Genomic DNA, 10,015 nt, shown 5'->3' with positions numbered 1-10,015 from the left:
TTGTCGGGTTGAGGCCCATGAAGTCCTGCAGAGTAACTGGGGCTGGCTGCTGGTTCATATTCGGACGAGGAAACTGAGCCATCATTCCTTCCATGAACTGGCGGTTCAGCTCAAACTGTTGCATCATTCCAGCAAAGAATTCGGGCGGTGGTGGATCGTTGGCACCACGGCCACGACCAGCGGGTCTAACCATCCTGCTAACATGTAACAGGGGGTAGTTCAGTATCGAGCATTTGCAAAGACAAAGGATCATTCATGATGAAACAGGCATAATGAAAGAGGTACGATGGATACCTCTTAGTAGTCAACATGACAGTGTGTGCATTATTCAAGATGCTATTCTAAGGAGTAACTATGGCTTATCCAACTTTGGGGTGAATGTGGTCACGGGATCCTAATGTTAGAGTTAGTAAATTCGTTTAACCCGAGTAGAAGAGAGTTCAGAGTCCCAGAGTATAGACAAGGAGTAAAAGATCCTAACACCACCCAATGGCGACGTGGGCCCGTAAGACACACAGCCATGTTAGTAAAAGTTTTTCAGTGACTAGACTCAACTTCGGCCAAGGAGTTGGAAAGGGGGCTACCTACAGGCAGTCGGCTCTGATACCAACTTGTGACGCCCTCGATTCAATCTACACTAATCATGCACAAATGTGTACGATCAAGATCAAGGACTCACGGGAAGATATCACAACACAACTCTATACACAAATTAAAATAATACAAGCTTTATATTACAAGCCAGGGGCCTAGAGGGCTCAAATACATAAGCTCGATTATACAAGAGTCAGCGGAAGCAACAATATCTGAGTACAAACATGAGTTAGACAAGTTTGCCTTAAGAAGGCTAGCACAAAAGCAGCAGCGATCGAAAAGGCAAGGCCTCCTGCCTGGGAGCCTCCTAACTACTCCTGGCCGTCGGCGGCCTCCACGTAGTAGTAGGTACCCTCGGGGTAGTAGTAGTCGTTGGTGGTGTCGTCTGGATCCTGGGCTCCACCATCTGGTTGCGACAACCAGAAAGAAGAAAGAATGGGGAAAAGGGGAAACAAAGCAACCGTGAGTACTCATCCAAAGTACTCGCAAGAAAGGATCTACACTACATATGCAACATTATCAAAGGAAGGCTATATATGTGGACTGGGCTACAGAAATGCCAGAATAGAGAGAAGGCCTAGTCCTATCGAAGACTAGCATCTTCTGGAAACCACCATCTTGCAGCAACAGGAGGGAGTAGAGTAGCATAAAGTAAAGTAGTAGCGTAATCAACCTCGGCCAGAGATCCTTTCTCGACTCCCTGCGAGAAAGCAATCCCAGAGCCATACTATCCAGTTATCATCACAATCCATTTCTCTTCACCATCCAATTCTCATCACAAGTATCCAGTTCTAGTTGTATCGATCGGGATACAACTCCACGTGTCCGTTACCGTAGGACAGGCTATGCATAGATTAGTTCTTCCCTGCAGGGGTGCACCAACTTACCCACCACGCTTGATTAACTCCGGCCGGAGACACTTTCCTGGGTCATGCCCGGCCTCGGCCAAACAATACGCCGCAACCCGACCTAGACTTAACAGAGAGGTCAGCACGCCGGACTAAACCTATGCCCCCAGGGGTCATGGGCCATCTCCCCGGGAACTCCTACACGTTGTGTACGCGGCCGGTGAGCAGACCTAGCCTCCCTTATACAAGAGAAGGCGTAACCAGTCCAACCCGGCGCGCGCCGCTCAGTCGCTGACGTCTATTAAGCTTCGGCTGATGCATACGATGCAGAACGCCCATACTATGCCCACGTGATGGTTAGTGCTATCAGGCCAGAGGCCCCTCGGATCAAATATCCAAATCGTAGTGGATTGGGAACGCGCGGTAACAAGCAGAGACTCACGAAAGATGTGACCCCGTTGCCCCGTCTCGAGGACTTGCGGCAAGGGCTAAGAATGCCCGGCCACGCCTCGTAATTATCTCACGGGCACCTTCTAGGTTAACCCGACTCCTCATCACTCGCAATTATTCTCGCGCGGGCACCCCTCAGGGTCGACCCGTCTTTAGTAACATGGTTCAGTGTAAAGTCATAGTAACCATAGTAACCGTGTGTCCAAACATCAAGGGGAAAACCCGAGGAATCACCCCCGGTGAATTTCACTCGATGTAATCATCAAGGTGAACGTAAGAGGAATCACCCTCGAGGTTCACACTTGAGGGGTTGCACAACAGAGTCGTATCGGAAGTGGTTAAGGCGGAATCACCCTCGATGACCACGACCGAATAGCTACACTATAGGGTTAACATCAGAAGTGTTGTAGAGGTATCACCCTCGGCACTCGATAGTAACCCAGCAGTGTCGAGCAACTAAGGGGAAAGTGATGTGCGGTGCCGGGGCCTGGTCTTTGATCCTGTTGATCGGGTCTTCTGATAATCCAGCGGGGCAATCGGGACAAAGTGGGGGTCACTGATGGATCACTAACCAACCTATACTAAGCAGTTTAGGATAAGCAGGTAAGGTACAACAGTAGATACAAAAGCAGGCTATGCATCAGAATAGGAGCAAACAATAACAGTAGCAAAATCTAATGCAAGCATGAGAGAATGGAATGGGCGATATCGGGATGATCAAAGGGGGGGCTTGCCTGGTTGCTCTGGCAAGGAGGGTTGTCATCGACGTAGTCGATCACAGGGGCATCGACATCGGTCTTGGGGTCTACCGGAGAGAAGAGGGGGAAGAAACAGTAAATATAAATCAAACATAGCATCACAAAGCATAACGTGGCAATATGTTGTGCCGGGTGTGACCTAACGTATGGCTACATGATATAGGTGAAGGGGGGATTCAACCGGGAATGTATTCCCGGTTCCGGGCCTGTGTCAAACAGATGACATGAGGGGAATGTTCCATGTTCAGATAGTTAGAGGCTTCTGACAGGTAAACGGACCGCATATTTGGGTTCGTCTCGTTTTTCTGGGCGTTTTTCATATATAAACTTTTACGATCCGAGCTACGGTTTAAAAGTTACGGATTTTCAAAGTTTAAACCAATTTCTGAATTATTTTAAAAGCAGAAAAGGTTTATTGCGTCAGCAGTGATGTCAGCACTGCGTCAGCTCCGCTGACCAGTCAAACTGATAGGTGGGACCCACCTGTCAGCCTCTCTGTCTAACAGAGGCTTAACTAAACTAACAGGGTTAGTTAGGGGGCATGGGCCCCAGCAGTCAGTGACTAGTTAGTACTAACTAACTAACTAATTTAACTAACGTTTTAATTAATCGTTGTTATTTAGAAAAACATTTATTTAACAAAATAAGCGACGGGGCCCGCGTGTCAGGGACACTGTGTGCCCAGTCAGCACAGTTGACCACGGTCAACGTGGTCAACTGGGGCCAGGGGGCCCACGGGCAGTGACCCAGAGGCGGGGTCCAGGTGTGCCACGTCGGCGGCGTCGGGGTTTCGCCGCCGGCGACCAAAACAGTGGCGGGGCTCGCCGGACTTCGCCGGGAATCGCGCACAGGGGGTCATTTGGCCCGGGACTTGGCGCGTTCGAACAAGGAGACGAAGCCGCGCCGCATGGTGTGGTCGGTTGGACGCGGGGGTGACCAGAACTGCGTCGGCGACGAGTGGAGGCGGCGGTGGGGTTCGGGACCTCGTCGGGATCGGCGTTGCAGTGCGTGTTTTGGCGAACGAAGAAGCTGGGCGAGGTCTACGGCGCTCCAGGAGCTCGTCGGAGCTACTAGCTCGAGCGGAGGAGCTCGGTGGCGAGCCCTACGATGGCAATGGCGGACGGCGAAGCTCGTCTTGCGGGCGAGCTAGCTACGGTGGAGGCGGAGACGCGCGAGGAGAGGGAAAAGGGGGCCGGAGCTCACCTTGGGGGCACACGGTGGCCCGTTGGGTGACTAGGAGCAGCAGTGGTGTGGATTCGGGGCGGCGGCGTTCGTCAGAGCCGAGGGCGAAGGCGAGGTCGTGGCGGTGCGGCGGGGCCGTCCCGGTCCGTGCGGCTCGGCGGGGCGGATGTGGAGGTCGAGGCAGCGCCTGGGGGCACGTCGGAGAGGGTCGGGGACAACGGTGGCCGCGGGATCAACCGACGCACGGCGACGGTGGCGCTCGGGAGGAGTGAGCGCGTGAGGGAGAGGGGAAAGGTGGATCTGGGGAGTGAGGGAGAGAGAAGAGAGGGCGAGCAGGGGAGTGGGTGGAGGTAGGTGGGGGAGGACTCGAGGAGACGGAGGGGGGCGCTCTTATCCACCCGCGGCGTTGCCGGCAAGGTGGTCGGGCAGCGACGAGCCCCTGTAGCGGTGCACACCGGGGGAACAGGAGGAGGGCGCGGTACGGGGAGCTGGGCCGGCATGCTGTGGTGGGCCGAGGCCCATGGGAAGGGGGCGCGGTGGCCAGCTGGGCCAGTCGGCCCAGTTGAGGGGGGGGGGGCTTTCCCTTTTTTTTATCTTAAAGCTTTTTCTGGTTTTAGCTATTTCAAGCCATTTAGACATTTTGCAAAAAATATCGGTTCACCACCAATTTTACCAGAAGAATACTTTCCACATGATGAACATTTTAGTTTTCATGTTTGAGCATTTTGAATTTCACACAGAATTTGAATTTGAATTCAACTGGAATGTGAAAGAGCATGAGACAATAATGATCAGGCACATGTTTAGCAAAACAATTAACTTAACCCCAGGGGTTACTGTAGCATCATTACACCGGCTTGTTACATTCATCCTCCCCCGATGGCACTTGATTCAGTGCACGTTTAAGCATCCTGGTTAACGCAGGATTCGGGGAGCCTTCGGGAAGCGGGGCCGGACACCTGATCCTCTCCGCCTTGCTGAGCCAATCCTGGTCGCGGACAGTTTTTAGAATAATGTTATAATATACATTAACAACATGTTTGGTTGCAGAGTTACTTACTTGGGTATCTGGACGATTGCAGTTCAAGCCCGCATCCTCGGTGGTGTCCGGACACTTTATTCGTGATCCGAAGAATAGCCGATACATCCCTTTGAGCGTCATGCCGAAGAAGTGTTGAATAGTTTGCGGTCCTTCTGGGTTGAACTCCCACATCCGGAGAGGTCGACGTTTGCACGTCAAGACCCGACGGACTAGCATTACCTGAATTATTTTGATGAGGCCGACATCCCTCTCAAGAAGATCCCGAATGCGGCTTTGCAATGTCGGTACATCATTTGCAGGCCCCCAGTCCAATCCCTCGTTGACCCATGACGCCAGTTGGGGCGGAGGGCCCGAGCGGAAGGCAGGGCGGCCGCCCACTTTGTGCCTCGGGGAGCTGTGATATAGAACCACCTCCATTGCCATAAATCGAACACCTCCGAGAAAGAACCTTGTGGCCATGGGGCATCGGCGCTTTTGCTTATTATAGCGCCTCCGCACTCCGCGTGCCGTCCATCGATCACCTTCGACTTTACGTTGAAGTTCTTGAGCCATAGACCGAAGTGTGGGGTAATGTGGAGGAAGGCTTCGCACACGACGATAAACAACGAGATGTGAAGGATGGAATCCGGAGCTAGATCATGAAAATCTAGCCCGTAATAAAACATGAGCCCCCTCACAAAGAGATCAAGACTAAAGCCTAAGCCTCGGAGGAAGTGGGAAACGAATACAACGCTCTCGTTGGGTTCGGGAGTGGGGATGACCTGCCCTTGGGCAGGAAGCCTGTGCTGGATTTCTGAGGTCAGATACCTGGCCTCCCTGAGCTTCTCGATGTCCTCCTCTGTGACAGAGGAGGCTATCCACCGACCTTGAAGGTTGGGTCCGGACATGATTGAAGGTTCGAAGTGCTTAAGCCTGAGCTTTGGGTATTGGAACTCGAGGTGGGGGAAGGAGCAAGCGTGGGAAGAAAGGGACGGGCCTCGGTCCCTCTATAAAGGGGGTGAATATCAAGCATCCTCAGCGTGACCATTTGGGACTTGCCTAAAATTGAGGAGTCATACCAACAGGCGTAGTTGGGTTACCCACGCCCGTATTGATGAGAATCCCGCGATAAGGGGAACACGATCTCTGCTTCGACAAGACGTGCCAATAAAACCGCCTCGCGACACGCGTAGTGGCAGGCTGGGCAAAACGGTTAGTAGTGACCGGGCCATGGCGTGATGTCATGCTAGGAAAAGCTGTCAGCAGATTGGATTTGTGGAATATTATGCTCTCTACGGTGGTATGTGGAATTTATTTTGTAGAGCCGGACACGATTCATGTGTTCGAAGTTTATTTTGGAGTATTCGGAGATGGAACCTGCCTTGCAATGCCGAAGACAATCTACACGCCAGACTCATCTTCATTGAAGCCTGGTTCAGGGGCTACTGAGGGAGTCCTGGATTAGGGGGTATTCGGACAGCCGGACTATATACTTTGGCCGGACTGTTGGACTATGAAGACACAAGATTGAAGACTTCGTCCCGTGTCTGGATGGGACTCTCCTTTGCATGGAAGGGAAGCTTGACGATTCGGATATGTAGATCTCCTTCTCTGTAACCGACTCTGTGTAACCCTAGCCCCCTCCGGTGTCTATATAAACCGGAGGGTTTAGTCCGTAGGACAAGAAGAACAATCATAATCATAGGCTAGCTTCTAGGGTTAGCCTCTACGGTCTCGTAGTAGATCAATCAAGCAGGAAGTAGGGTATTACCTCCATCGAGAGGGCCCGAACCTGGGTAAACATCGTGTCCCCAGCCTCCTGTTACCATTAGCCTTAGACGCACAGTTCAGGACCCCCTACCCGAGATCCGCCGGTTTTGACACCGACGGTGCTAGCAAGCTCTCATAGTATCATGCCTGCTTATTATTGCCTGGTAGGTAACAATGTACCACTGCTTCACTGATTTATTTTGAAGGGAAATGCTACTTGTGACCAAAAGGAAAGACAGAGCAAATCTGCTAATAAACTTACTAAAGTTACTAAGCTCTCTAGCCAATTTGTTTTCAGCTAATAAACTTACTAAAGTTACTAATTTCTCTCATGTTCTCTCTCTCCCTAAAATCACTAACTGTTTTTCTTTGTCCCTATTGATTGTTTGTTGGCCGATATGTCCTTTGCTTCTGTGTTAGTGGCCTGAGCACTATTGTTTGTTTTGGCATGAGCAAAGTACAGTGATGTCCAGAAGAAAGACACATATGAAATCTAAGAAACACTGCCAAAACAATAAATTCTACCAGTCGTGATTTGTACCACGGGCGTCGTAGAGCTTTAGGGTAACCATAGTAACAAATAGGCATCGTAGTATTCATCTTCCAGCATAATAGGCATCTTCCAAGTTATGATATGAGTAACGGAGACTTGTGATTGCAGTATTCATCAAAAATCATACAACTCCACGATTTGACCAATCAAGATTCCATATAACTTACCCCAGTAATATATGGATAATCCACAATACTAAGAATCATAGTCTCGGCAGCATCACTAGAAAGGCAGTGTCTATGATAATGGTAAAACTTTGAATCTATATGACGCGATGTTTACGATAATGCTTGTAACGAAAACTTGGAAGTTACAACGCTTTGACTCATGCGCACAAGTCCGGTTCAACCCAAGCTAAACCCTGCGTCAGGGCAGGTCAGTTGGCCGACACAATTGGGCCTATTCCCCATCCGATATACAAGTTAGAAAAACAAAGGAACACAAAAAAAGTACAGGATTGCAGCGTGCTGTATTGCGTGAGAGATTTTCAGTTCACAGCAAGTCGTTGTTGAGAGATGTGAGTAACAGAAACAGAACAGAGGTGAGTAACACAAACAGAACGGAGGTAGCGAGCACTTAAGAAAAACAGAGGTGGCGACGGGGAACGAGGGTCGCTTGTGGATCGGAAGGCTTTGGCCTCGTGTTGTCCCCTGTTCCCAAACCACCATGGCTTGTAGTAAGTCCTGCTTTGTTAGGTGTAGTAGTGAACTGGGTTGTTATCATTTGGAAAGTGTGCGGAACGAGTTATTCGTAAATTCATCTTCAACCCAATTCCAGTTTCAGTTTCGTTTGAACCACATAAACACATTTAGCAATCTGCATTCAAGAAGTTCCCGAAAGATCAATGCTCACCAGTCACCATAATATCCGACAAAAGTAATCCTTGGTATTGCTCAATTTCATCTTCAATGCACATTCCAGTTTCAGTTTCATTGAACCACATAAAAATATTTAACAAACTGCATTCAGGAAGATTCTGAAAGATCAATGCTCACCACCATCTGCTAACCAGTTCACCATTATTCAGGAAGACCCAAGAAGGGGAAATTTTCAACCTCCATCTCCTCGCCGGCACCCCGGGCACTCGGCTCACTTCGCTGTGGCGAGATCCTTGTAGTACCTGATGGCCTCCCTGGTATCGTCGAACCCTGCGGCGGCGTCCAAGAATCGCATGACCTTCTCCAGCTCCTGGTCATTGGCGTCGTCGATGAAGGGCGCCACTGGGAGGGCGTTCTCTGGCTGCAGGGAGTAGGCGTTTGGGTTGTCGTCGACGATGATGGCGCAGTCCGGAGCCCGGCCAGTGGCCGACAGGTCCTTGACGAGCCTGCCGTCGCCGTCGTCTCGGCAGGCGCTGCGGTACAGGCGGTGCGCGATGAGCGCGCCCGTGGGGTCGAGGCGGTCGAGCACGAGGGAGGCGTACTGCTCCAGCCCCGCGGTGAAGATGACGACCTCGAAGGCCTCCGCCGCCGCGCGGAGGAAGTCGTCGACGCCCGGGCGCTTGCAGACGTAGAAGGTGACCGCCTTGCCGCAGATGACCGGCCGCACGGTGAAGTCGTAGCGCGCCGGCGCCGGGTCGGTCTGGGAGTGGATGAGCGTCTCGTCCAGGTCCAGAAAAAGAGTCTTCTTTTCCGGATCCGACGGCGGCGGGAGCGCGGCGGCGTGGACCCTGCCGGGCCGCTGAGCGCGGGGGGAGAAGTGCGGCGTGGGCGGGGGCGAGGAGGAGCGGAGGCGCTGGAACCCCGCGGTCGCGGCCCGGCGCTTGGACGGGGAGCCGATGACGGCGAGGCGGGCGAAGACCTTGATGAGGCGGCGGCGGCAGAAGCGCACGGAGCGGCCGAAGGAGGAGGCCACGGCTGCGGGGGCGGCCGCGAGGGACTTGAGCGGGGACGCCCTCCGCTTCGTGGAGGACGGGCGGCGACCCCCACGAAGGGCCTGGCGGCGCCTCGCCGCCGGGGACGGCGGCTTCGCGGGGCTGCCGGTGCCGGTGCCGGGCCTGGTCGCCGGCGCCTTCGTGGGCGTCCTCGACACCATCGCGGGATGTACTGCTGCTGCTTCGCCGCGTGTACTGGACTTCTCAGATTCTCGAGTACTGGGAGACGAAGAGGATGAGGGGGGAGTGTGGGATGCGGGATGCGACGTGGGGCGGGGTGAATTTGAGTTCTTCTCGAGGGAGATTTTGCAACGGTCGGAAAGGGGGGAGACGAAATGGAAATCGTGTGCGGTTTGAATAAAGAAATGGCAACGGTCGATTCGGACCCGCTGCAAACGCGTGTTGTATAAACGGCAGGCCAGCTGGACTTCCCAACTCCTATTCGGCGGTTGTGGCGCCGTTTAATGGCTTATGCGTACACGGCGCGCATAAGCCCACGAACAAAAGGGCCGGCCCATGTACACTGCACAGCGCTGGTTTCTTATGATTTTGGGAACTTCCGGCGAAGTTTCTTTTCTGCTGGTCTCTTATATGTTCATTTGGCCGGTTTTTCTTTTGGATTTTTATTGCCCTTTTCTTTTTCTCCTTTTTTGGTTTTTGCTTTTCGTTCTTTTAACATGTTTGCAGATATGTGATTTTTTTTCAATTCATAATCTTTTTCAAATGCGTCAATTTTTTAAAATTTCTTGATTTGTTTTTCAAATCCATAATTTTTTTACTCAAGTTCATGAATATTTTTAAAATCCACTAAATTTTCCAATTTCATAAATGTTTTTCAAATGCGTGAACTGTTTTTGCAACTTTGTCAACTTTGCTTGAATTTGTGAATGTTTTCAGATGCATCAACTTTTTCTTCAAATTGGCGAACTTTTCTCAAATGCATGATTTTTTTTTCAAATCCATGAACTT

General features: G+C 51.6%; 1 protein-coding gene across 1 annotated transcript; it reads right to left on the bottom strand.

Moving 5' to 3' along the window:
* Nucleotides 1-8,042: 8,042 nt before the first annotated feature.
* LOC123133828 (probable C-terminal domain small phosphatase) lies at nt 8,043-9,394 on the bottom strand. The gene has a single exon (XM_044553230.1). The coding sequence runs from the start codon at nt 9,205-9,207 to the stop codon at nt 8,266-8,268; it is 942 nt and encodes a 313-aa protein (XP_044409165.1). The 5' UTR covers nt 9,208-9,394; the 3' UTR covers nt 8,043-8,265.
* Between the last annotated feature and the right edge of the window lie 621 nt (nt 9,395-10,015).

This window comes from Triticum aestivum, chromosome 6B (assembly GCF_018294505.1).
Source record: "Triticum aestivum cultivar Chinese Spring chromosome 6B, IWGSC CS RefSeq v2.1, whole genome shotgun sequence".
Classification (NCBI taxonomy): domain Eukaryota; kingdom Viridiplantae; phylum Streptophyta; class Magnoliopsida; order Poales; family Poaceae; genus Triticum; species Triticum aestivum.
This window is presented reverse-complemented; position numbering and strand designations above follow the sequence as displayed.